At 44.0% G+C, this 26,239-nt stretch overlaps 4 protein-coding genes and 1 long non-coding RNA gene across 7 annotated transcripts; 1 reads left to right on the forward strand and 4 right to left on the reverse strand.

Moving 5' to 3' along the window:
• Positions 1–1,163: 1,163 nt before the first annotated feature.
• COA6 (cytochrome c oxidase assembly factor 6) lies at positions 1,164–3,783 on the reverse strand. Of its 2 annotated transcripts, none has more exons than XM_072132960.1 (3): positions 3,625–3,783; positions 1,631–1,781; positions 1,164–1,455 (listed from the first exon to the last, which is right to left on the reverse strand). In XM_072132960.1, exons 2-3 carry the CDS (start codon positions 1,772–1,774, stop codon positions 1,360–1,362), a joined length of 240 nt encoding a protein of 79 aa, XP_071989061.1. In that variant the 5' UTR covers positions 1,775–1,781; positions 3,625–3,783; the 3' UTR covers positions 1,164–1,359. The 2 variants fall into 2 exon arrangements, with proteins under 2 accessions (XP_071989061.1, XP_071989060.1); XM_072132959.1 differs by lacking the exon at positions 3,625–3,783 and adding an exon at positions 3,319–3,527.
• Positions 3,784–4,396: 613 nt separating this feature from the next.
• PAAF1 (proteasomal ATPase associated factor 1) lies at positions 4,397–12,770 on the reverse strand. The gene is made up of 12 exons (XM_072133854.1): positions 12,623–12,770; positions 11,922–11,962; positions 10,619–10,722; positions 10,449–10,538; positions 10,092–10,190; positions 9,838–9,988; positions 9,562–9,756; positions 8,686–8,777; positions 7,021–7,136; positions 6,866–6,948; positions 6,707–6,789; positions 4,397–5,601 (listed from the first exon to the last, which is right to left on the reverse strand). Exons 1-12 carry the CDS (start codon positions 12,667–12,669, stop codon positions 5,524–5,526), a joined length of 1,179 nt encoding a protein of 392 aa, XP_071989955.1. The 5' UTR covers positions 12,670–12,770; the 3' UTR covers positions 4,397–5,523.
• COA4 (cytochrome c oxidase assembly factor 4 homolog) lies at positions 12,608–13,982 on the forward strand. Of its 2 annotated transcripts, none has more exons than XM_072133856.1 (2): positions 12,608–12,952; positions 13,584–13,982. In XM_072133856.1, the coding sequence occupies exon 2, from the start codon at positions 13,589–13,591 to the stop codon at positions 13,835–13,837; it is 249 nt and encodes an 82-aa protein (XP_071989957.1). In that variant the 5' UTR covers positions 12,608–12,952; positions 13,584–13,588; the 3' UTR covers positions 13,838–13,982. The 2 variants fall into 2 exon arrangements, with proteins under 2 accessions (XP_071989957.1, XP_071989956.1); XM_072133855.1 differs by having other exon boundaries at positions 12,614–12,959.
• Positions 13,983–15,200: 1,218 nt separating this feature from the next.
• Positions 15,201–19,662, reverse strand: MRPL48 (mitochondrial ribosomal protein L48). Its single transcript, XM_072132961.1, has 8 exons — positions 19,527–19,662; positions 19,374–19,426; positions 18,389–18,429; positions 18,110–18,195; positions 17,489–17,658; positions 15,904–16,006; positions 15,623–15,712; positions 15,201–15,421 (listed from the first exon to the last, which is right to left on the reverse strand). Exons 2-8 carry the CDS (start codon positions 19,424–19,426, stop codon positions 15,347–15,349), a joined length of 618 nt encoding a protein of 205 aa, XP_071989062.1. The 5' UTR covers positions 19,527–19,662; the 3' UTR covers positions 15,201–15,346.
• Positions 19,663–25,025: 5,363 nt separating this feature from the next.
• On the reverse strand, positions 25,026–26,102 carry LOC140116431 (uncharacterized). The gene is made up of 2 exons (XR_011852747.1): positions 25,896–26,102; positions 25,026–25,208 (listed from the first exon to the last, which is right to left on the reverse strand). It is a non-coding gene; the product is annotated as an uncharacterized lncRNA (long non-coding RNA).
• Between the last annotated feature and the right edge of the window lie 137 nt (positions 26,103–26,239).

Consider the following 26,239-nt stretch of genomic DNA (forward strand, 5'->3'; position numbering starts at 1 on the left):
CCTAGAGGAGAATAGAGCAATGGCTGACTATATGCAGTGTTCCATCTCCTGCACCCTAGTAATCAGCACTCCGCTACCGATAGGAAGGAAATGTTATAAGTGAAGACCCCAGCTCTGTAACTATGCAACACACACACGGTCCTCCATGGGATTCTATATGACTGGCCTCACTTTCCACCATGGTTGTCTAAGATAAGATACATCCTCTTCTATGGCAGGGGTACGTGTCATGCTTTCTTTGGTAAAGTAGCGTAGTCCTGGATAAGATCTCTGTATGACCAGGGAGCTGCTGCATCCACAGCTGCCTTCCTAGTACAATTTATTCTACAGTCCATGGCTTTCTCTGTTCTGTACTTATAGACAGGGAGACTAAAAAGTGAAGGAATTCTCCCCAGCAACTTCTTTCCTCTCTCCACACTTCTCCTACAGACTGCAAGTGGCGCTCTCCTCCCTCCGTACACCTGTACAGGCAGTCCCCGGGTTACGTACAAGATAGGGACTGTAGGTTTGTTCTTAAGTTGAATTTAAGTCGGAACCGTATACTTTATCATTGAAACCCCAGACAAATTTTTTTGGTCTCTGTGACAATTGGATTTTAAAAATGTTGGGTTGCTATAAGAATTTACACCGCTTTAATACAGACACCTTTAATAACTGTTACAGCTGTTTATTGTAGTCTATGGCCAAAGTACAGAAAATTACCAACATCCAGAGGTCCGTTTGTAACTAGGGGTCGTCTGTAAGTCGGGTGTTCTTAAGTAGGGGACCACCTGTATACAGCCTGTGCAATCTCTCCAACTCCACCTGTAGACTCCTCCTCACCCTCCTCCTGCTTCTGACCTCTGAGCAGATAGAGATAATGGACAGAGCCAGGGACAGTCAGTCAGATTTGGTAATGAGAAGACGCTGTGGCAGAGATCTTGTGCCAAAAACTAGATCATAATACGAACTCCTCCAGATGACAACCGCTAAACCCTATGGACCTTGGGAACAGTCTCCCCCCAGTTATTAGGCAAGTCATCAATTTTCTTACCAAATTACATAGTTTAGAATGCAAAACAAATTGTATGTTTAGCAAAATGTTACACCTAGTCTGGCAGAGACACAACCTTAATATTAGGAATGTCTCTCTGGATATCATCAAAGGTACAAAGAACTCAACATCAGCCCGTCATATTTATTCATGACCGAGTATATACAAAACCAGCAGGAACCCGGAATATTCACTGAAGAACATTGTCTCTTAATTCAAATTATACTGTAAAATGTTTGATCCATGACCACGGCGAGATGCGATCCACTGTTTTAAGGTTCCTATGGAACAATTAAAATCCCCCTATCCTCCATGTGGGGGCGATGCTACGTCTTCTCCGAGGGTTTCGCTGGTTCAAATCCTTTGTTTTCCATTTCTTCTTTGAACTTGAGATAATCTCTCCTCTTATCAAAGTATTTAGTCTGTTTGGAGAAAGCAATGAGAAAGTCAGTGAGATTCTTATACTGTAGACAGCACATTGTCCTCCAATCACATCCAAAGCTGCACATGTATGTAACACAAGACATTGAAACACAAAGATTCAGCCTACGGATCAGAGCAAAAAAGCTCAGTGTGAATGTCGCTCAGTTTTCGTACCCATTGCCGTGGACAGAGGCTTTCAAAGCTTTGTCGTAACTGCTGACACTTGGCCACGTCCTCCTTATTGTCCTCTAGGCACTGCCAGTACTTGTCCCTAGAGTCCCAGCATGCCTTTCTCTCCTTCGCAGTGGGGGCTGTCATTATACTACTGCAAAAAAGGAGAAAATAAATTGTTATGTGGCCCCATACATCACTATCATGAGAACACTCTAGTCACTGACAGCAAGCAATGATCTTGAAAAGCAAGTGTATTCATCAATGGTCTTTATTGCTACTGACAACCAGAGCTTGGTAAACCGCTTTATGGAAATCTACCATTAAAATCCATCATGATAAACCAGGGACACGAGCTTATAGATCCAGACACCGTGACTGTGGTCATCTTCTTATATGTGTTATCCATGGCCTCCTTCCTTCTAAAATCAACTTTTAAAATTATGCTAATGAGCTTGAAGGCCCCCTGGGAGCGTTGCCAGAGCCCCTATGTGCCATAGCTTTGTAGACTGTTACACAGAGGGGCACTGGAAACACTTCCAGGAGCCTTTCAGGCTTATTAGCATAATTTTAAAAGTTGATGTTAAAAGGAAGGAGGCCATGGATAACAAATATAAGAAGATACCACAGTCACTGTGATTTCCTATAATAAAAAAAAAAAAGCTGTGATGTCATTGGTTAATTTGGGCAACAAAGACCGGTTTTCATATTTGAGGAGGTTAAAGTGGTTTTGTATGAAGGACTACCAGATCATTATGGATCCGTTCTTCTTTATGCTTCTAATAGCTACATTTTTTAGAAAAACTTCTTTAAAATTATGCAAATTTGCCTCAGGGACTCCTGCCTATATTACAGAAGCCCCTTCTGGCTCCATTTAGTCTGTCTGTCTGTCTACCTCCTCTCTCTCCAGCCAGGGAGCCCAATGGAGGTGTGAACAATTAGCAGATGATGGAGCTAGCTGGGGCATCTGTAACATAGAGAGGAGCCCCTGAGGCTCATTTACATATTTGTTAAAGAGGTTTTTCTCTGATCCTGTTTTAGGAATCACAGACCAAGAAAAAAAAATGAGGAAGCGATGCACATATATGTCAAAAAAATATTAAACAATACATCATAATGTCAAGAGACACAAACAAATAAAACCAATTCAAAATGTGCTACACAGAGCACAGACACCCCCCTTATTAAGGGTGAGGGATGAAAGTCCCAAACCCCGGGGTAACCCACAGCACTCCACAACACCTCCCTAGAAATAAACCCCAAATGGAAACATGTATAAATGATGTGTATATGATCAGGAGAACCTGATGGTAACCAATATACAATACCTCCAACCAGCAAGTCAAACTGGGACAGAGAGGGCAGATTAGAAGGGGGGGGGGGGGAGGGGTAGACCAGCTGTGGGGAAGGAGACCCCACGCGTTGTGTCACGTATCCGATGACTTCCTCAGGGGTAATCACAGACCAGCATATAACACTGCACCCATTCATTAGATTTCCTTCCAAAAACAGCGCCACACTTGTCCACAGGTTGGGTACTGTACTACAGCTCAGCTCCTTCCTCTACGTCAGATATGCTGCTTCTGGAAGATAGCACCCATGTTTTCTTATCTTACAACCCTTTGGAGGCTACATAAAGGAGCCAAGACGTATTAAGGTGTGAGGGGGTTTTACAAGAAGACATGATTTACCTATATGTGTAACTAGGGTGTATTGTTACTTGACCGTTCTTTGCACAGAATAAGGAATATTTTCTCATCAGTGAGGGACCTGATGCAGAGATCAATAAGAGGTCCACCCTGTGCACAATTTCCATGGATATAACCTTGGGGCACCAGCAGCTTCATACACAGGTATCACATACCAACTTCCAATGACCCGGAGGTCAAAAATCAAAATATCATTTAAAAACCACCACGTCCCCTTTAAGGCCATTCCCCTCGTCCCCCTCCCAGATGTGCACCCCCAGCACAGGCAGACAGCACATGTACTCTTACCAGATCACTCAGGCACACAGAGGTCTTTCACAAAACATGCAACCGGTCGCAGATTGATGACGTCAGACGCCAATCCAGACACTAGAGGCCAAAGTGTATCCTACAACACTGAAGCCGTTAAACGCGGAAGTGACAGGAAGTAATCATAAGGCTTCAACAAAATGGCGCCGGACGGCGTCATATGACGGACTCTGTGTCTCACGTGATATGACGGTATAAGCTTCCCGTCCATAGGGGGGCGCTACTCCAAAATGTAACAATCTATGTAACTGTATGGATTTTGGTACCAGAACACATCTATGCACATGGACGGTATAAGTGTACAGTGGTCCAGGAGTAATGTTCTGGCTGGGTTGGACCACCCAGCTTTCCCAGGCAAAGATATAACCAAGCGATAACTGTATATAATAGCTGCCCCTCCATTCATTGCTGTGGTCAGCCATTGTTTTATGTTATCAGCCAGGGTATATCATTGCATAAACCACATAGCTGTGCAGCTATATACATTCTATTGCTCCCTGGTATCAGCCATTGAGGGGGGGATTAATGGCTCACATATAACTGTTCATAGACCTTACTACTACAGGGACAACACTGCCATCTCCACACTGGTGGCCACATGTGGTAACGTGTCCAGTAGCCGCAATGCAGATATAAAGGGATTTCCCTCATCATAATAGGTAACCCCTAAGATGCTGCACTCACCAACCCGAGCAAGAGATGTGATAGAAGGTCCTGTACACATCCACAATAGCCAGAAACACAGACACAATTGTAGAAAAAGTATCATTTTAATACAAGCAATAAAATACTTCACTTTTTATTGTAATACAAAAATTAAACAATTTAAGTTGTGGTATTTTTCCAATGGACGAACCCAGTCAGCAGGTCTGATCATTCAAACTGCAGCCCGATTTATGTATTATCCCTGGAGAGATGTGTAAGAGCACAGCAGTGTGAGGACAGGCTCCCAGTGCACTTCAGGAAACTACAATCCTGGAATATAAATCCATAAATCACTGTCCTGCTGCTACTAACAACACACACAAAGGTTTGATTATACATCTCTCCGGGGACAGTACAAGACACTGGCTGCAGAGTGCACAGCAGTGTGAGTATACACTTCAGTACAATCCTAGAACATAAATCCATAGATCACAGTCCTGCTGCTACTAACAACACACAAAAGGTCTGATTGAACATCTCTCCAGGGATAATATATAACACTGGCTGCAGTCTACAATGGCCACACCTGCTGACAGGTGCCTTTTAAAAAACTAGAGCATTTGGCTGAGATGTCCAATCAGTTGACAAAGATGGTGATATTTTAGGAGCTGGCTAGTTTATAAATCAAAACAATATAATAGGCTCACATTTCAGTTTCTCACTATATATAAAGCCTCTGCTTGCAGTCAGTGAATGAGGACATCCGTGTTTACATCCACAGTCTAAAAACCTGTGCAGACAGAATACCTCACAACTGAGGGTTTGTTACAATCGCATCCAGTCTATTTAATCCTCCAGTATCTAAAATTCAAACTGGTACATTGTAACGACTGATCAGGAGAGGTGCTGCGTTTGTCTAGACTGGATGCAATTGCAACAAAGCTTCAGCAGTGTAGACTATATATGTTTCCATTCGCTTACAGCAAGCAGGGTTATAATAAATGTTACATAATTTACACTTAACCCTTAGTTTGCACAGCTGGTAGAGGTCCCACCTCTCAGACCCCACAAGTGAAGTGTTAGCACATCTTTGCATTGCCAAGGCCTAGTAGGAGCCCTTTAAAGCGTCAGCAGCGCGGTGCTAGGGGTGTTCCAGCAGGAACAATCAGATGACAGCAATGTCTCTCAGCAGCGGTGACTCCGTCCCAGTGCTCCCAGTACAGCACTGGTGTCTCACAGATCGGCCAGCTGGTATTTGCGGATGATCCCGTCCCTGCAGCATGTATAGGCCAACTTATCAGAGAGCGCCACCTGCAGGGAGAAACAGAGGGTCCTCATTATCATCATCTCATAAGGAAAGATCACTGTCCCCATAATCTGTGCTCTGCTTAAATACTCTGTGCTGCTGTTCCCATTATGTAACATTTAGTTGTTAACCCTTCTACAACACCTCTCCTTAAATTCTCTGTGCTGGTAGGACGCAATGCTCTGCCTGTGACCTCTTGTCATTGCAATCTTCTCCTTAAACTCTCTGTGCTGCTGGGGGTTCTGCTGCACAAGCCTGAGACTTCTGCACTCATCAGGTATAGCCACCGATCACATAACGCCCTGTCCGCACTCTCCTGAATCACTCTGTGCTGCTGCTTCTACAATGCAATCTTATTCTGGATCCTTCCTGACATGCTCTGTGCTGCTCTGAGCAATGTGTAACCCAGGGGCGTAACTACAGCGGTAGCAGCCATATCAGCAGATGGGGCCCACAGTGTCAGGGGGCCCAGTCATCCGACCTGACACAATAAAGAATGGAGGATGTGCACCATTATATCTATATTTTACTGCACATGTATAGCATAATATGTATATAACATATATTGTGATGTATACGTTGTAGTATCTGTGATGTGTATATGGTGTCTGTATACACTGCATGTGTGAGTATACTAATATGTATATTTTGGGAAGGGGTAAGGGGGGCCCCATGCAGTAGCCTGCTAGGGGGCCCCTGTCTCTCTTAGTTACACCACTGGTGTAACCTCTCACAAGATTAGCGTTCCCCTTTCCTGAAATACTCTGCACTGCTAGGGGAACCCAGAGACTAGCGGTGTGTGACCACCCCCATTAGATCATCATGTAATTCTGCTGAAACACTCTGTGCTGCTGAAAGATTCTAAACCTTCCACTACATAATCCGTCTTTGTCCCCCCCCCCCCCCCCCATACTCATCTCCTGAAATTCTCTGTGCTGCTGTGCTCCCCACAATTCTTATCCCATAACCTATCACCAGGTCAGCACATACCCTCCTGAAACACTCTGTGTTGCTGTGAGGTTCTAGGACTTCCTGCAGTTCCCATCCTGTTACTCTCCTCTCCTAAATACTACTTAAATACTGCGCTGCGACTGGATCCCTGCCTCTTACCTTGTAGACAGGATCGCAGTCGGGATCTGTCAGCTCCACAATGTGATCTAGATCCTGCTGGAGGATGAAGCACGTCCCGTCCCCTGCCATAAATATAATACCGTATTATTCACTATGCCAGACACGGCTTCTGTGATACAGGCCGCGCTCTGCCCGTACCTTGACTGGCGATGAAGCCTTCCCTGAATGGCGCCAGTGATAACACCGGAGCTCCTGACTTGGACACGGTCTGGACCGGGACTCTGCGGAGATAGAAAAATAACGGTAACCATATGGCGGCAAGGATTTCCGCTTGCGACAGAGGGGGCACTTACTTTGTGTTTCTGACGTCCAGTTGGTAGATTTTCCCATCCTGACTCCCACCAAGGACGTTCACGCTGGAGAGGAAAGTGCAGCAGTTAAAGGCGTCAGCACCATCGAAAGTGAAGACCTGGAAAGAGATAAAGACGGACAAGACAAGGTCAAGGTCAGACACTGAAGGTTTAAAGGGAATGATCCCCTCCCTCCCGAAACATATAAAGTTCAATTACTGAACTACTTCAGTCACCACTAGGGGGAGCTCACTGCCATGTTAGCTGCATAAATCTGTATACTAAGGCTTTATCTGCAGAATTTTATCATATAACTCAGTGCTCTCCAACCAGTGGTTCTAATCACTGACAGGACCTTATATATAGTCCCGATCCTGACCCCTGGACAAGCAAATATGATTCCTTTCATCCTATTTTTACATGAGACGAGTCAAATTTTGTGGTTTCAGGTATAGTGTCAATTCTGTTCTACTGTACCGAGAAACAGACTGCTGGTGTCATATTAAAGATAAGAATCTGTTAGATCGCATCAGGCTTTGGGAGCTGAAGGACTAGAGATACAGAGATACAAGCAGCTAAATACATAGTTGGAGATGTAACTGCAGATAAAGCTCTAGTCCCTGCCTATTTTTTAACTGCCTGTATGTCCAGTTCTGTAGCTCACAGAACCGTGAGCTAGATTGGATCTGAAAGAGGAGATCCTTATCTTTAGTATGACACAAGCAGCTTATTTCTAGGTTCTACAGAACCAAAAAGATAGGGGCTTCTGCAGGGCCAGAAACAGCACTGGGCATACCTGGGAAAGTGCCAGGGCCCAAATAAGGCTGTACATAAGGAATCCATGGGGGAGAGGGGACTGTATCTAATGATTCCATAGGGTGTGAGGGGGCCTTATAAACAAAAACCATGAGGGGGCTGTTTGGGATGATAAACTAGGGAATATTTTAGGGAACAGGAGACTGTTTTACCCTCTGAATTTTTAATGCCACCACCTGAGTTCACTGCAAAGGGACCCACTGAGGATCTGTCGCCCAGGGGCCTCCTGATACCTGGAGCCGACGCTGGCAGATGCATTCTAGAAAGTACATTTCATCCCCTAGCTGACTGTAGCTTAGTGGGGTACAACCTGGTGATAGGTTCCCTTAAAGGAAACCTACCACTTGTAGTGGCAGGTTTCCGATAGCAATACCGGGCACCAGCTCAGGGTGAGCTGGTGCCGGAGCTTATTTTAGTTAGTGTTTTAAACCGCGGTATCGCGGTTTAAAACACTTTTTAAACTTTATAGCCGGCGCAGGCAGGTACGCGCTCGGCGCTTACCGTGCACGCGGCTCTCATTCACTTCCTATGTAGCCGCGTGCACGGTAAGCGCCGAGCGCGTACCTGCCTGCGCCGGCTATAACGTTTAAAAAGTGTTTTAAACCGCGATACCGCGGTTTAAAACACTAACTAAAATAAGCTCCGGCACCAGCTCACCCTGAGCTGGTGCCCGGTATTGCTATCGGAAACCTGCCACTACAAGTGGTAGGTTTCCTTTAAAGCAGTTTTGAGTCATACTGTGAACTAATTTTGGGGATCTGAGTTTCTATTAGGGGTTCAGACTCTGATCTGAATTGGGGTCTGGGCTGAAGTCTAAATTCTATTCTAAATAGTTTTGGTTTACAGACTTACAGACTGGCGGCTCTGCAGACTCACTGCCTCCAGCTTCTTGTCCTCTCTCGCTAGCAGCAGTAACTTCCCTTCAGTCCCCACCTCCCGATCACCTGCAGTAAGAACAATAATAATCTGTATTTATATAGCGCCATCATATACCGTAGCCCTTTACAAATCATATACATAATATTACATTACAAAGTAATAACAGTCATATGGAACAATAGGAGTGAGGGCCCTGATCACAAGAGCTTACAGTCTATGAGGATGAGGAGGTGACACAAGAGCTTACAGTCTATGAGGATGAGGGGGTGACACAAGAGCTTACAGTCTATGAGGATGGGGGGGGGGGTGACACAAGAGCTTACAGTCTATGAGGAGGTGACACAAGAGCTTACAGACTATGAGGATGAGGGGGTTACACAAGAGCTTACAGTCTATGAGGATGAGGGGGTGACACAAGAGCTTACAGTCTATGAGGATGAGGGGGTGACACAAGAGCTTACAGTCTATGAGGATGTAGGGGGTAACACAAGAGCTTACAGTCTATGAGGACAAGGGGGTGACACAAGAGCTTACAGTCTATGAGGATGAGGGGGTGACACAAGAGCTTACAGTCTATGAGGATGAGGAGTGACACAAGAGCTTACAGTCTATGAGGATGAGGGGATGACACAAGCTTACAGTCTATGAGGATGAGGGGGTGACACAAGAGCTTACAGTCTATGAAATCAGCAGAGACAGTCAAGATTTACATACAGCTGCAATGAAAAACCTTCTCTTGTTTCCTGTACAAATCTTCTGTGCAGACCTATAGGTTATCATGCTTTCATGGTTACAAACGACAATGAAGCTGTGTGTAGTCTGATCCTCCCACCACGTGTTTGCACTTACTTGGGGTTGTTTCAGGTTTCCCCAGATCAATGGCGTTATCAGCGACACCTATGGAGATCCCGTTAACGGCTACTCCGCAGTCCGCCACCACCGCCAGGCAGGCAGATTTACCACAATCCCATAATCTGGCTGTGCCGTCCCTGGAACAGGACACAACATTCCTCCCCCGGTCGACCACAGCGAGATCCAGAATACCTGTAGAGAATGCATCAGATTCCTATAGAGACCAAACAAGCACAGAACCTCCGCGCCGCGGTCCGTATGGCGGTAACCTACCTGCTTTATGTCCTCTGAAGGTGACGGGACAACTGGCGTCCTCCACAGACCAGATCTTTACTTGTGCGTCCATACCCCCACTAAGGACCACCATACCAGAGGGGAAGAACATGCAGCAGTTTACATCATAGATGTGACCTTCCAGGACCCTCTGGGGGGAGATGAAAACCATAACAACAACTCTTAATCCCCCATAAGACACAAGGTGATTCAATATATAACACACAGACGTCGCATCCCATCAAATATCTTACTCTCGTCTCTCCATTATTCGTCTGCCAGATCTTCATCGATCCATCTGTACTGGTGGAGACCCCGAGACCCCCTCCACAGGAAACATCAAGACATGTGACCTGCAAACATGAGGAGGGTAAGGAAAACCACAAAGAACATTGGGGGAAATTTATCGGAAGTGTCTGAGGTAAAACTGTTCTAGTTGTCCATGGAAACCAATCAGAGCTCAGCTTTCATTTCCCCACAGCTGTTTATGATTTGAAAGCTGAGCTCCGATTGGTTTCCATGGACAACTAGAACAGTTTTACCTCAGACACTTCTAATAAATCTCCCTCCATTTTATCTTCACAGACAAATAAGTAGTAAACATAACGTACACTTTTCTGGTGGACTCTGGAGAAGCCGGTGTAAGGAGACAGGAATCTGCTGGACACATTCTCAGCAGGGCAGGAGATATGGAGACTCTTCTGTAGGAAACATTAAGCGGAGGTCCTGGTAACGCCAACATGGAGGGAGCGGTTTTAGGTTATATAATATGACATGATACCTTAGTGACTTCAAGAACAGAGAACTCCTCCGATGACGTGATATCAGGGATCCCGTCTGGTCCCACTGATTCACACTTCAGGGTCCCATAGATGGTGGGCTTCCCTGTATATAAGGAGGAGGAGAGAAGACGGAAGTCATGGACTATACTAATATATTCATTGCACCCCGGAAAGATGGGTTGTCACAGATCTTCTTAATTGGATACATCTGCTACTGGAAAAGCTGGGTGATAATATTTCTCCAACACAGCTTTCCCATATTCAAGAAGTGTAAATATTCCTCGTCATGTAGGATATGGAAATCATAATAATAATCTGTATTTATATAGCGCCATCATATTCCGTAGCTTTACAAATCACAGGAGACATATACAGATATAATATTACATTACAAAGTAATAACAGTCATATGGAACAGCAGGAGAGAGGGCCCTGATCACAAGAACTTACAGTCTATGAGGATGAGGAGGTGACACAAGAACTTACAGTCTATGAGGATGAGGGGGTGACACAAGAGCTTACAGTCTATGGGGATGAGGGGATGACACAAGACACAAGAGCTTACAGTCTATGAGGATAAGGGGGTGACACAAGAGCTTACAGTCTATGAGGATGAGGAGGTGACACAAGAGCTTACAGTCTATGAGGATGAGGGGGACACAAGAGCTTACAGTCTATGAGGATGAGGGGGTGACACAAGAGCTTACAGTCTATGAGGATGAGGGGGTGACACAAGAGCTTACAGTCTATGAGGATGAGGAGGTGACACAAGAGCTTACAGTCTATGAGGATGAGGGGGTGACACAAGAGCTTACAGTCTATGAGGATGAGGGGGTGACACAAGAGCTTACAGTCTATGAGGATGAGGGGGTGACACAAGAGCTTACAGTCGATGAGGAGGTGACACAAGAGCTTACAGTCGATGAGGAGGTGACACAAGAGCTTACAGTCGATGAGGATGAGGGGGTGACACAAGAGCTTACAGTCTATGAGGATGAGGGGGTGACACAAGAGCTTACAGTCTATGAGGATGAGGAGGTGACACAAGAGCTTACAGTCGATGAGGAGGTGACACAAGAGCTTACAGTCGATGAGGAGGTGACACAAGAATGTACAGATCAGACCACTACACTGTCCCCACCCCAAGCTTTACACTGAATCATTGCCTTTTCAGATTTGCATCTGTGCTGCCTCTACAGATATAATCTGTTTGGTCTTTAATTTGATTGAATCCAATTTACTTCCACATTCCCCTATAGGGAGCACTAAAGAAGAGAGATATACCAGAGTGCATTGTCTTACCTGGGATCTTACATGAGATCCACGCTTCGCCTTCAGCCTTCCTGAAAGACAGAGAAAAATCGTGAAACTGTAGCTATAGAGATGCACAATGTCCTCTAAACCTACGGATACAATGTAACAAACCCTCAGCTGTCAAGTAAGGACAAAGCAAGAATTTCTAATTGTTTTGGACCTTTTCACTGCCACATTCATAGGGACCATCCTCTACCACATTCATCTGTCAAGTGGGCAGGGCTTAACTGAAACTGGCTCTTCAAGGGGTGTGGTTATAACACAATTGTCAAAATTTTATATAGGGGATGGCTTTAAGGTGTCAGTGCTAGAAAATCCTTTGACAATAACCGTAGCTTAGTCTATGAATTTATTTCCACTCAAAATAATGGCGGCGACTCTTCAGGACACTCACTAACTAGTCACAAGGGATGTCCTCAGGTAAAGAGGAAGGCACCACTTCCAAAGGCAACCACCAGTCATAGCACTTGGTATACAGGGCGACAGGCACCACTTAAAGGGATGCAAAGCGGTTAAATGTAATATTCTGCCAACATAGGATACAGATGCACAAAGATGTTGTGAAACTACAACTCCCAGCATGCTTTGCAAGATAAAAAAAATACATAAACACAATAATAATTTATAAACATAACTCATATTTTTTGTTCTATATTTTCTCCCCAACAATTCTTTTCTGCAACCCCCACCTCAAATTGTGAGCCCAGTCACTCTGTAAATAAATCCTGGCGGACATATTGGTGCAGCCAAATGACAACCGGAAGCAGACGTCACGGGCTGGAGGCGGAGAACTGACATTACAGGAAGTAGAATTATCCGGCCACAAGATGCCGCGCGCGTTGCGCACACAGCGTCTCCTTTTCCACAGCCTAACAGGTTGTATGTAGTGTAATGAGAAATAGACTACGGCAAAATGGCGTCCGCCGGTGCTGGAGGCATGCAGATCGAGGACATATGAGAAAAATGGGTTTACAACAGCGGCTGAAAGAATCAGGGATTGGGAAGGACTGGAGGAAGAGGTCAGTGGTAAGTTAGGGCTAGAGTCCTTATTCAATATCCTGCAGATTACGAGAAATTCAGTACGTCAGTGTTATGACGTAATACTGAAACATGTACAGCTCTGATGTCATAGCTATGAAATGAGATATGTCCAGGAAATGATTGTTTGAAAGCCTCAACATTTTCAAGATCTGTCAGTGAACAGAAACCCAAACCCTTCACTTCTCACACATGAAAGTTTCTTACAGTTGTAGACAATTGTGTGGGTCCTAAAGCCTGAAATCCCAACTACTACAAGTTACCTGCAATGATACAGTGTAACAAAACTGTCAGAACTGTAATACGATTTCTGCTGCTGATGTGTTTATCTCACACAAGATTGTCTTGTCTGGATACAACGGTAACAAACCCTCAGATGTGAGAAGTGTTAAGTCTGTTCTCTGACAGCAAGTAGAGATCTTAACAATGGTTAGACATACTTTATTTTAAAGAATGGCTAAACACAACTTCCTGGTTAAGTGGGAGAACTAGATCTGGGGAAGCTGGGTGTAGGTGACCCTGTGTGCAGTCACCCAGCTTTTCTAGACTCCCAGTGGATTTGTCACCCTGGGAATGTTTAGTGATAATGAAATAAATCGCTGTGTTTTGCAGTAAACATGACTGCCCCGACGCCTCAGCCTCACAATCGCAGCCGTAAGCAGGAGGATGAAGAAGAGGATCCAGTGGATCAGATGATCTCACGCACTGGTTGTACGGCGTTTCACTATGCGGTGCAGGAATGTATGGCGGAGCACCAGGACTGGAGGAAATGCCAGGGACAAGTGCAGGACTTCAAGAACTGTATGCAGGACTATCAGAGGAAGAGGATGGACGAGTTGAGGGACAAGAGGGGACACATGTCCTAACCTTCAGGAGATCTACCTCAGTGCACCCCACATCTGACTGTGCCTCCTACAACTGCACTCTGATCACATGAATCAGTGACAATGGGAATCCTGTGTATAAGACATTTCTTTCACATCTTTATGGAATTAAATCTTTTATTCTATATCTCTCTAGGAAGTGGTCATTTTTATCCAGTTTTCCTGCAATAAGAGGGGTTTGATTAATTTTCTTTGCAATTATTGTTTAATTCTCAACCATGATAATCACTATAATACTGGCCTCTATGTACAAGACTATAAATGCTATAATACTGTCCCCTATGTACAAGAATATAACTCCTATAATACTTCCCCCTATGTACAGGAATATAACTACTATAACACTGCCCCCTATGTACAAGAATATAACTACTATAACACTGCCCCCTATGTACAAGAATATAACTACTATAATACTGCTCCCTATGTACAAGAATATAACTACTATAATACTGCCCCCTATGTACAAGAATATAACTACTATAATACTGCCCCCTATGTACAGGAATATAACTACTATAATACTGCCCCCTATGTACAAGAATATAACTGCTATAATACTGCCCCTATGTACAAGAATATAACTACTATAATACTGCCCCCTATGTACAAGAATATAACTACTATAATACTGCCCCCTATGTACAAGAATATAACTACTATAATACTGCCCCCTATGTACAGGAATATAACTACTTTAATACTGTCCCCTATGTACAAGAATATAACTACTATAATACTGCTCCCTATGTACAAGAATATAACTACTATAATACTGCTCCCTATGTACAAGACTATAACTACTATAATACTGCCCCCTATGTACAAGAATATAACTACTATAATACTGCCCCCTATGTACAAGAATATAACTACTATAATACTGCCCCCTATGTACAAGAATATAACTACTATAATACTGCCCCCTATGTACAGGAATATAACTACTATAATACTGCCCCCTATGTACAGGAATATAACTACTATAATACTGCCCCCTATGTACAAGAATATAACTGCTATAATACTGCCCCTATGTACAAGAATATAACTACTATAATACTGCTCCCTATGTACAAGAATATACCTACTATAATACTACCCCTATGTACAAGAATATAACTACTATAATACTGCTCCCTATGTACAGGAATATAACTACTATAATACTGCCCCCTATGTACAAGAATATAACTACTATAATACTGCTCCCTATGTACAGGAATATAACTACTATAATACTGCCTGCTATGTACAAGAATATAACTACTATAATACTGCCCCCTATGTACACATGTATTGTATATGACTGTATTTATTGCCAAGGACACAAGTCATCCAAACATTTAAAAAAAAAAAAACATTTTATTCTAAATAAGCATTTCTCCTTGTTAGCTCCTCAATCCTCCCGGAGGTCACATGACATTTCATCTCATCTAGTACATTTAGCGACAGGTTGATACAGTCTATATATCACAGTCATAAGATCTGTCAGTTCATCGATGCTTTCAGGTTGTCCAGATCCGGCCGAGCCTTGAATCTCTCCAGGTAATCGGCCTCCGTGTGCTGCAGAGAGATGACACAGGGGAATGAGAATATAAAAAATGTGTAAAAAGAAACGAATGACAATGGAAGAATATATTTAAACTCGAGTTATATATTTTTATATTAAAATATATACATTTTATTTTCCTATTCCCAATGTTTACATCAATGCCATGTCTTCACTGTGTGCTGTAGGGATATTTATCGGATTATGTTCCTTACCTCTTTAACCAGTAGTGAGACGCCTTCAGGCTGGTTCATGGTGAACACTTCTATGATAATTGGAGCCAAGGTGGCGCTCACGCCGCTGACCTGAAGGCGAGACGTAAATTTAAAAAATCTTCCACCATTTGGTCACCCTGTCCAACATTTATTTAATAAACAGGTGCCAAATATTTTCCATTCCCCCTCTACTCCCAGAGGATGCATTTAGCCAACATCCCCTGCAGTATCTACTCCTCCTGCTCCTTTGATATTACTCTAAGGAGGAATTTCATACTGACCTGGACAACCCTCTCATGGATGGTCAGCACGGAGTCTACAAACATCTTATTCCCCACATCCGGCAGGAGCAGAACCTCCTTAGTCTTGGTTGGTTTCGCATAGCTAAAAAAAAAAAAAAAAGGCACATTACTAACAGGTATCGAAACCAAAACATATGGGGTCTGCAGTGATACAGCATTGAGGTACAGAATAGTGAGTGCAGCTCTGGGGTATAATACAGGATGTAACTCAGGATAAGTACAGGATAAGTAATGTCATGTATGTACACAGTGACTGCACCAGCAGCAGAATAGTGAGTGCAGCTCTGGTGTATAATACAGGATGTAACTCAGGATCAGTACAGGATAAGTAATGTCATGTATGTACACAGTGACTGCACCAGCAGAATAGTGAGTGCAGCTCTGGAGTATAATAGAGGATGTAACTCAGGATCAGTACAGGATAAGTAATGTCATGTATGTACACAGTGACTGCACCAGCAGCAGAATAGTGAGTGCAGCTCTGGTGTATAATACAGGATGTAACTCAGGATCAGTACAGGATAAGTAATGTCATGTATGTACACAGTGACTGCACCAGCAGAATAGTGAGTGCAGCTCTGGAGTATAATAGCGGATGTAACTCAGGATCAGTACAGGATAAGTAATGTCATGTATGTACACAGTGACTGCACCAGCAGCAGAATAGTGAGTGCAGCTCTGGTGTATAATACAGGATGTAACTCAGGATCAGTACAGGATAAGTAATGTTATGTATGTACACAGTGACTGCACCAGCAGCAGAGTAGTGAGTGCAGCTCTGGAGTATAATACAGGATGTAACTCAGGATCAGTACAGGATAAGTAATGTCATGTATGTACACAGTGACTGCACCAGCAGCAGAATAGTGAGTGCAGCTCTGGGGTATAATACAGGATGTAACTCAGGATCAGTACAGGATAAGTAATGTCATGTATGTACACTGTGACTGCACCAGCAGCAGAATAGTGAGTGCAGCTATGGTGTATAATACAGGATGTAACTCAGGATCAGTACAGGATAAGTAATGTTATGTATGTACACAGTGACTGCACCAGCAGCAGAATAGTGAGTGCAGCTCTGGAGTATAATACAGGATGTAACTCAGGATCAGTACAGGATAAGTAATGTCATGTATGTACACAGTGACTGCACCAGCAGAATAGTGAGTGCAGCTCTGGAGTATAATACAGGATGTAACTCAGGATCAGTACAGGATAAGTAATGTCATGTATGTACACAGTGACTGCACCAGCAGCAGAATAGTGAGTGCAGCTCTGGGTATAATACAGGATGTAACTCAGGATCAGTACAGGATAAGTAATGTCATGTATGTACACAGTGACTGCACCAGCAGCAGAATAGTGAGTGCAGCTCTGGGTATAATACAGGATGTAACTCAGGATCAGTACAGGATAAGTAATGTCATGTATGTACACAGTGACTCCACCAGCAGAAGAACAGTGGGTGCAGCTCTGGTGTATAATACAGGATGCATAACAGGACTAGTTATGTCATGTATGTACACAGTGACTGCATTTTTTGTGTATAGGAGTCATATCTCACCTTTCCTCCACTTTGATGGACATTTGGTTGAAGAAGTTATGCAGGTACTGAGCGAAGTGTTCCACGTAGAGCATGTTATGTCCAGACACTTGAAAGTTTAACATCCCATATTCATACTCTGTGCCTTGTTTGATCTCTTTCTTTAGTAACTTGCCTTTTTTCTTTTGGTCCTAAAGAGTTTCAATCAATATCTTAGTAATATAACACAACACTATTACGTGACAATCTAGTGACAAATCTGAAATCCTGAGATAATTACATCACTGTAAGCTGCTACCTAATCCATTCTCTCCACATATTCTTGTGTACTAGACAATACTGGATTATTGGATGCCAGATAAAAAGAGTCTTCTACCAAATACATTCCCTATTGCCTCTTCCCCCACTACTGACCCGAAGACAAGCCCTGGGTGTCATTAAGTCCCTTTACACACTAGCGAATATGATGCATCCAACTCACAGTGCACATACAGCGTGTTCTGGCCCGAATGCTGCCTAACCAGAACACCATGTCAGTTCAGTTTTGGTTGACAGCATTTGGGCCAGATGTTCCACCTAACACACTTTAAAGACTCATGGTGGTCCCTGCATTATATACCCCCACATATAAGACATCCTCACCACTTCTGGGGGTAACATGAACTTGTAACGGCCGATTCCATGTGTAGGCTGTGACTTGTAGGATCTCTTGTCTTCTACCAGGAAACCTGTATAGGAGAAGAAGAAGAATTACTCTGTACAACCCCACACCCCCAAAACAAAGCTCTCTGCACCCATAGCAATGTGATTTAACCAGGTGAAGACTTATGTAGCTGCAAGATTGCCACCGATTTGCAGTGGTCACGTCTGAAATTGACCCTACTGGTGCAAAGGACCCACATATGGATGTAGTGCACTCACTGTTATTCCCGCTCAGGAGCCCAACGTGTCCTGTAATTCTGCTGCAGACAAAATAATACAATATTACATCAGACAAGGGGTTAATAGATTGCAGTAAATATCATGTAATACTTAATTTCTCCAGGAGGGGCGCTGCAGGGAAAATGTACCACTCTGGGGATTACAGATCATTGCTGGGGGTTTCTCAATAAAATTATCTTCTTATGGAAAGGTATTGTCTATAATGAAGAATGGGTTGTACTTAAGCTCCACTTAAAGGGATACTCCAGAAATTAAATAATCATGGCTTAAAATAATGACAGGTAATCAATATCGAGTCAGTCCAAGTCCCACACCAGTTACCCCAGTAATTAGTCATTTAGGCAGTAGCACCACATCCATCAGACACCTGACTGCAGCACAGTCCCATTCCATTGAATAGTGCTGAGCTGCAATACCAAGCACAGCCACTACAATGTGTACAGAACACTTTGGTCGTATAAACACTGAAGTCTCTTCGCACAGCTTTGAGGGGTGACGCCTCCACAATCTGATAAACAACACCATAGCCATCAACAGTTTGTGTCTTGAACTGCTACTCAACTCCATTAAAGGGGTTGTCCAGGTCTTAAAAACAGATTACCTTTAATTCGTCGTTCAGAGGGAGCGTGACACACATTGCAATCCAGCATCACACATACATCTATCAACTGAATGGGGCTGATCTGCAATACTAAGCATAGCCACTATACATTTAACGGTGCTGTCCAGTGATCGGACGACAGCGACCTTCTCTCTTAAGATCAATTATCCTGGAAAATACCTTGAAGTTACAATTCCAGACACAGATCACCCCTTTAAAACTGCAGGGTAGATGCGTGGAATTATTTATGGGCAGAGAGTCATCTTGCCTGTTCTGCATTTGTAGTACTACAAGTATCAGCAAACCAAGACAAGAGAATACATTGGGGTCTGAGAAGAAGAGACATGAGGGAGGACAACTTACCTGCATAGAGCTGCAGTGGACCTGAGCAGGGCGCCCCCTCTGACAGGCAGCATCTGGCGGGGGAGACAGCACAGAGGTCAGAGCCTGAGACCCCCCTAATACCAGCAGATACCCCAATATCCCCTGTGCCCCTCTCCCCTGCACTATACTCACATTCACCTTCTCACCACATGGGGGACAGTACTGGCAGAGCACAGGAAGCGCCCATGGAAACCCTTCCCCGTGGATGTGACAGGAAGGTTCCGGATGTGACGGAAGCTGCTCCTGCAGAGGCGCAGTTAACTCTTTACTGTCATGTACGACCACCCCCCCCCCCTCCCCAGGATTTATAACAGTGATCTTTCACACTCTTTACTGTCATGTTCGACCACCCAACCCTACTCAGGAGTTATAACAGTGATCTGTAATCTGTCAACCATCTCTACAAGACCTTAGCATGCTGGGAGTTGTTGCAGGAGCTGGAGAACAACAGATGGAGACAACCTCTCTATAATAAGCATAATAACCATAAAAGTTTATTTCCTGCTGCCATTAATCACTTGAAGAAGGGTCTTACATTACCCCATTATCGCATTTTTGCAAACCTGTTTTTCACTACCTTCCTTTGAATAAGCCAGAACTTGATTTACTTTTCTGTTCTGCTTGTTATGTGCGGGACAATATGTACTTCCTAGTGTCTCCATCTGATATTTTATAAAAAGTATCGAAAGCTGGAAACAAATTCCAAATGTAGCGAAATTAACGTAAAACATACAGTTACGTATATTTGAGGTTTGTTCTACTGTGCGCTACAAACAACACCTCCCTTTTATCCTTTTGGTCACGTAGATACCAAATCTATATCATTTTTATTTTGACACCTTTTGAGGGATTTTAATTTATACTATTTGGGAAACTGTACGACATTTTGATCACTTTTCATTAACAACCGTCACACTAGAATTTTACATAATTCAGAGCAAATCCCATGTTTCTGCTCTTAGTTCACCTGCTATTTTTTCTTCTCCGAGGTTGTGCCATCATTGCATAACTTGCATTTTATTGCCCTGGAGCAATATTCAAATTCAGGTTGTGATTACAGGGAACCTGTCATCAGGAGCCTTTTTTCTGGCTCCCCCATACAGAATAGTGTACACATTACCAAAGAGTTTTTAGAGTATGTTAGAGATTTTACCCAGTGATCTCGAAATTAATTGTTACAGGTGAGGATAAGATGGCTGACGGTACTGGGATGACAGCGTATAACAGAAAGACAGCTCCACTCAAGGTCATAACTGTACTCAATCACACTTTATTCAGGGTGCGCAGTCATGTATATAGAAAACAGAAATTATTTGCATGGGGTGTCAAAAGGTGATAGGATATAACACAACACAATACAATAAAGCTTTATTGATCCCTTAGGTCCAGAAATTGTGGTGTACATGGCTCCAGCAGTACACAAAAGAAAAATCATAGACAGTCAGAAACATAGATGTAACACAGGAAATAGTGGTACAATATGGCTTGAAGGGGACTTTTGTTGGAGGGGAGAAGTGGGGGTGATTAAGTTGGTTTGGCTGTCCCTTGAGTCCATTTATTGTAGAATACCGTATTGAAGGATATTGAGATGCTATAGGTTAGCTTGAATATACTTTGAGCAACTCCCAGAAACTCCCCTTAAGCTACGTTTCCCCAAATAACATTGATGAACTCTAAGTTTAATTTCTTCTAAAAAGCATTGTTCTCCTGGGAACAGGATCTTCTCACTATCCCAGCCACAAATGTACTGTGAAGGCCCCCCCAGTAGCCAAAACAAGATAAGCAGATGCTGCACAGAAGAACCGTGAGATGGGTGACAGTGAAGAAGATGGCGTCTGGAGACAAATATGATATCTCATACATAGTAAAACTGTCTTTTTACAAAAAAAGATAAGTTAGGTGAAAGTTTACATTTCTGTATGCAGAGCTGTGTCACTGGTCCCATGGGAGGGGCCACTGAGGAGTGGGGAAGACATGTATGACGTCCTAAGGGGGAAGCAACTGGGGGTGGGGGATATGGGAGACATGGAAGATTTTTTTATTTTTATTTAAAATCGATGCATGATGGGGCACCCAAGGTGAAAGTGACTGCAGAGAAGCCTGGGGCTTGGTATCTGGTGTTTGCTGGATAACTGGAGGCGGAAGACACATGATGGAATAGTAAAGAGAAAGTTGACATTTCATGCAGTTAACATGTGATAGACCTGCCTAAAGAGATGGCGTTCAAGAGCACGTTTGAAACTTTGGAGGTTTGGTATTTGTATGATAGACCGGGCAATGAAGGTCATTCCAGACGATTGGTGCAGCTCGGGAGAAGTCCAGGAGATGGAAGCGGAAAGACAAGAAGTTCAGTTTCAAAAAGATTGTTTCAAGAAGAGAGAGGACATGATGTTGGAGACAGCAGAGAGACAGTCACTAGTGTTCTGCAGTAAGGCAGGGGTGATGTTACATGCAGAAGAAGGAGAAGAGAAGCACGTCAGGGGGTCGACTGCAGGTGCATGGAGAGGGCTCATGGGCTGAGCCCTCTCCATAGCCAGTAAGTCTTTGCTGTATATTGCAGCAAACACTTACCAGTAACACCCACAATGGGTGCTAGCCCGTACTGAAGTATGTCAGTATATGATAGGATCAATCAGAAAACCTAGGTTTGAAGTACTCCAGGGGGTCTGAAAAATAGTTAAAATAAAAATAGAAGAAAAAAAAATTCTATAAAAAAAAAAAATGGAAATCACCCCCCTTTCCCTTGAAGTCAAACATTAAAATGAAATATCGATGCGTCCGAAAATGCCCGATGGCCGCAGAGTGAAATCTGTAAAATACAAGTCCACAAGAAAATGGTGCAAATGTGTTTTTTCTCCAATTCCACTGCATTTTGAATTTTTTTCCAGCTTCCCAGTCCACGACACGGAATATTAAATACCGTCATTATGAAGTGCAATTTGTTACGCAGAAAACAAGCCCTCACACAGCTCTTTACGTGTGAAGTTTGATGGTGGGGAGTGAAAAATGGTAATTAAAAAACAAAAATAGGGCCAGGTCGTTTAGGGGTTAAATAACCCAAAAATTCTAAATCTCCTTTCACTCGAACTAATCTATAAATAAACAAAAACCATGAACATGTTAGGCATCTCCGCGATCTTTCAAAATATTAGGGGCAACAGGGTGGCTCAGTGGTTAGCATTACAGCCTTGCATCGCTGGTGACCTAGGTTTATGTCACAGGTCAACATCTGTAAAGAGTTTGTATGTTCTCTCGTTGTTTATGTGGGTTTCCTCCGGGTCCTCCAGTTTCCTCTCACACTCCAAAACATACTGGTAGGTGATTAGATTGTGAGCCCCATTGGGGACAGGGACTGATTTGGCAAACTCTGTGCAGCGCTGCGGTATCTGTGTGCGCTATATAAATAAAGAAATTAGTATTATTAAAAAAGTTCCTTTTTTAAAAAAAATCTATTAAAACCAGTGAAAGCCATAAAAAGAGTCGACAAAAAAAAAAAAATTACACAAATGCCCTTTTTCATCCATTTCATCACATTTGGAATTTTTCCCAGTGCATGGCATGAAAGAGTTAACATCATTCTTAGGAATTACTATTTATAAGACTGAAAACAAGCCTTCATACAACAAAGTAAACCCAAAAATGAAAAAAAGGGCATTGACAGGAAGAGGTTAAATTTTTACGGGCGGCAAAATGGTGAAAAGGTGACTTGGAGGTACCAGACACAATGACCAGCAGAGAACAAGGCACCGACATTCCACATAAACCCAAATATCACATGACCCGACCCCGCCCTAGTCCGGGCCCCGCCCACTGCTGATGAAGGCAGTTTATGGAGCAAAGATCTCCGATGACATCACCCGGAAGTGACAGCAAGTAACGTGGCGTCCGCACTGCTCGCTGCAACCTAACTAGCTCGCTAACCCCGCCTTCCACAACAAGGGACCACGCCCTACCCTGCTATCCGAGAAGAAGAGCCAAATAACCAATTGCGGGCGTCCTGCGAATCCACCTATTAGCGCCTCGGTCTGACGTCACCAGAGGAGCCCGGACGAGTTCTTTCGCCATGTTGCTTGAGGCATCCTGCGTTTTTGGAGTTCTACGCTTCGTGTTTGCTTGTTTTTTACTGTAGATTTAGCATTTCTGGGCACAGGATTATATGTTTCATATCAGGTCCTGATGTATAAGGAAAGACACTATGCATGTTGTGCAGCGCATGTATTCAGTGCAGACTGAGAAACTGGATTTTTAGGAAGAGGTGAGGAAGGTTTAGCATTTCATCTCATGGCCACGCCCCAAATGTGTATAGGCCACACCCTTTAAATCTACCTAATTAACAAAATAACCCTAACTTTTTTGAACGTACCAACTGGCTGTGATGAAACAAAGAGTGAAGAATTTAAAGGTGTCTGAATGCTTTCTGTACGCACTGTATGTCATCATTTTCCAAAATCTTTTACCCATAGGTTGCACCTCACAAAGGGGAGAAGTTTGGAATTTGGAATGTGGTAAAAGTTTTTGACCTAAAGAGGACCTGTCACTTCTAAAAACTGCACTAGGAGCTGCTTACTAGTAAGCAGCTCCTAGTGCTACAACAGACGCTGCAGTGTGAGGCCGCGGTCACACGTACCGCTAGGCGTCCGTTCATAACGCGACGCTAGCGCACAGGGGGAGGTCCTCGGCCTGAACGCACATGCGTTTCCTGGGAAACGCATGCGATTGTTAAGCCGATCGCATGCGTTTCTCTGGAAACGCATGTGCGTTCGGGTCGAGGACCTCCACCTGTGCGCTAGCGTCGCGTTATCAACGGACGCCTAGCGGTACATGTGACCGCGGCCTTACACTGATAGTGTTATCGGAAACCTCCGATAGCTTACTTACTTTAGTAAGCAGCACCTAAGTGCAGTTTTTAGAGGTGACAGGTCCTCTTTAATTCAACACTTAAAGGGAACCTTTCATCAAAAATTGGCCTAATAAACCACTACTAGTATGTTGTCAAGCTATATGTTGTTGCTATATGTATGTTGTTAAGCTACTACATCATGTTTTTTTAGGGTAGCATTAGCCAGAAAATCATCGACGATGCGATGATGGGCGCGACTTTGTCTGCGTTTGCAAGCGCAGACAAAGCGCTACGTGTGGCACCAGCCTTAGTCTGAATCCTGCCTGATTTGGAACCCTGATTCCAGAACTCCAAACCTATACCTGAGCCTGCCTGTCTGTTTATTTGTCCCCTGTTCTGAGCACATACACCTTCAAGTTGTCCCTTAACAGTAATTAGGAAGGGTATTGGGGTTGTGGGTAATTTTAGAGCCTGCACCCCTTACTCTTCTGTGACATAAGGGACTGGTGGCACTGATGCCAGGTGTCAACCATTCAAGAGCCAGTGTTGTGTGGGCGCTGCCATCTTGGGACAGATTGTCGCCCCCAAGTGACCTCATTTGGGGGACTATATTGCCATTGCAGCCGGGAGTATGGATGTCACAATCCAATGACAGAGGTACCAGCATGTACTAACTGATGAAAATTGAGACTCCCTATGTCATTTCCACCTGTGTAGGTTTGCGGGGTCACCATTACTTTAGTGTCTTCCCTAAGGCTTCCCCATATAATCCAATGACTACACACAGTGAATGCTTTGCTGCTATTTATTACTGCCGCTGCTCATCCACCACCAGAAGTCCCATGTAAAGATCAGGAATCCATCATGTCCGGCTCCTCATTGGCTGGCTCAGGTCCTGACTTGTGGCCAGTGGTTGCAGGTTCAGAAAGTTTATCCCAATACTCGGTAATAATAATAAAAACGCTGGCGTCTCACTGCAAACAATAAGAGAAGGTCATATGATAGATGTAGCAGAGATGGGTTTTTCATTTACCAGTATATTACCCTATAGAAGGTTTAGAGCAGTCCTATGTAAAAGTGACTATGCAATGTGGGGAGTAGTGGGCTTAATATGGGTCAGGGGTCATCTATGTGACACATATGACCCTGGCGTAGGTTACACACCAGCCATGAGACCAACAACCATCTTTGGTCACCTCTAGACACTGACAAATGACAGCACCTATAGGAATAGCCCCAAAAGTGACAACTACTTCTATATGATCCCTATAGAAGGGAACGGTGGGGGTTGTAGTAGATGAATCACACTACAGTATACTCATACAGTTCAGGTTATTGTAGCCTCCATGGATCTTGCAGATGATCTTTGATCTTAGGGTCCATTCACACGCGGTATGCCCGCCGTGTGCTGGAGAGGAGGAGATGACCCCTCCTCCCTCCATAGAGAATAGCGGCGCACGGCCGCACACATGCCAAAAGATGGAGCATGCTCTATCTTTTTGCGGTGTGCGGCCCGGATCGGTGCCACACATGTGTGGCACGGTATCTGCGCCGCGCCGATATTGCCGTCTATGGGGACGTACCTGCGTCCGCATGTACATCCCCGCAGACGGCCATGTGAATGAACCCTAAGGCTATAATATGCAGCTAAATGAAGTTACCTCTAGGGGGCGCTCTGTGTCCCCTTCTCCTCCTTCTGGTTATGGGTCTCCTCCTGGGGGTACGACGTCTATCTCTGCGAGCCATTGTATTGATGAGCCTGAAGAACGCAGGGGGCAGCGGTGACAAGTGATTGGTGGGGTCCCAGTCCAGACTAATAGACTGTCTGTCTGTGATGTCACTGTATGACATCATCCGTGTTCTGCATTCCGTCATCACTCATGTACTGATACAAAACCAATAGAAACCATCAATCACTTGTCACCGCAGCCCCCTACAATGGCTCGCAGAGATACACGTCATACCCCCATAAGGAGACCCCCAACCAGGATGAAAAGAAGGGGAC

Source organism: Engystomops pustulosus, chromosome 2, assembly GCF_040894005.1.
Source record: "Engystomops pustulosus chromosome 2, aEngPut4.maternal, whole genome shotgun sequence".
NCBI lineage: Eukaryota > Metazoa > Chordata > Amphibia > Anura > Leptodactylidae > Engystomops > Engystomops pustulosus.

What these genes read in the sequence shown, in the direction of transcription:
- COA6 (XM_072132959.1), bottom strand. Translation starts at nt 3,443, where the DNA reads ATGGAAATTGTGCACAGGGTGGACCTCTTATTGATCTCTGCATCAGGT. An exon ending in CACCCTAGTTACACATATAG is followed by an intron (nt 1,782 to 3,318) that starts GTAAATCATGTC and finishes CCTTTTTTGCAG; the next exon opens with TAGTATAATGACAGCCCCCA. An exon ending in GCCTCTGTCCACGGCAATGG is followed by an intron (nt 1,456 to 1,630) that starts GTACGAAAACTG and finishes TTCTCCAAACAG; the next exon opens with ACTAAATACTTTGATAAGAG.
- PAAF1 (XM_072133854.1), bottom strand. Translation starts at nt 12,669, where the DNA reads ATGTCCGCCAGGATTTATTTACAGAGTGACTGGGCTCACAATTTGAG. An exon ending in CTGGACGTCAGAAACACAAA is followed by an intron (nt 6,949 to 7,020) that starts GTAAGTGCCCCC and finishes CTATCTCCGCAG; the next exon opens with AGTCCCGGTCCAGACCGTGT. An exon ending in ACTGCGATCCTGTCTACAAG is followed by an intron (nt 5,602 to 6,706) that starts GTAAGAGGCAGG and finishes TTCTCCCTGCAG; the next exon opens with GTGGCGCTCTCTGATAAGTT.
- COA4 (XM_072133856.1), top strand. Translation starts at nt 13,589, where the DNA reads ATGACTGCCCCGACGCCTCAGCCTCACAATCGCAGCCGTAAGCAGGAG.
- MRPL48 (XM_072132961.1), bottom strand. Translation starts at nt 19,426, where the DNA reads ATGCTGCCTGTCAGAGGGGGCGCCCTGCTCAGGTCCACTGCAGCTCTA. An exon ending in TCATGTTACCCCCAGAAGTG is followed by an intron (nt 17,659 to 18,109) that starts GTGAGGATGTCT and finishes GAAACTCTTTAG; the next exon opens with GACCAAAAGAAAAAAGGCAA. An exon ending in TCCATCAAAGTGGAGGAAAG is followed by an intron (nt 16,007 to 17,488) that starts GTGAGATATGAC and finishes TTTTTTTTTTAG; the next exon opens with CTATGCGAAACCAACCAAGA.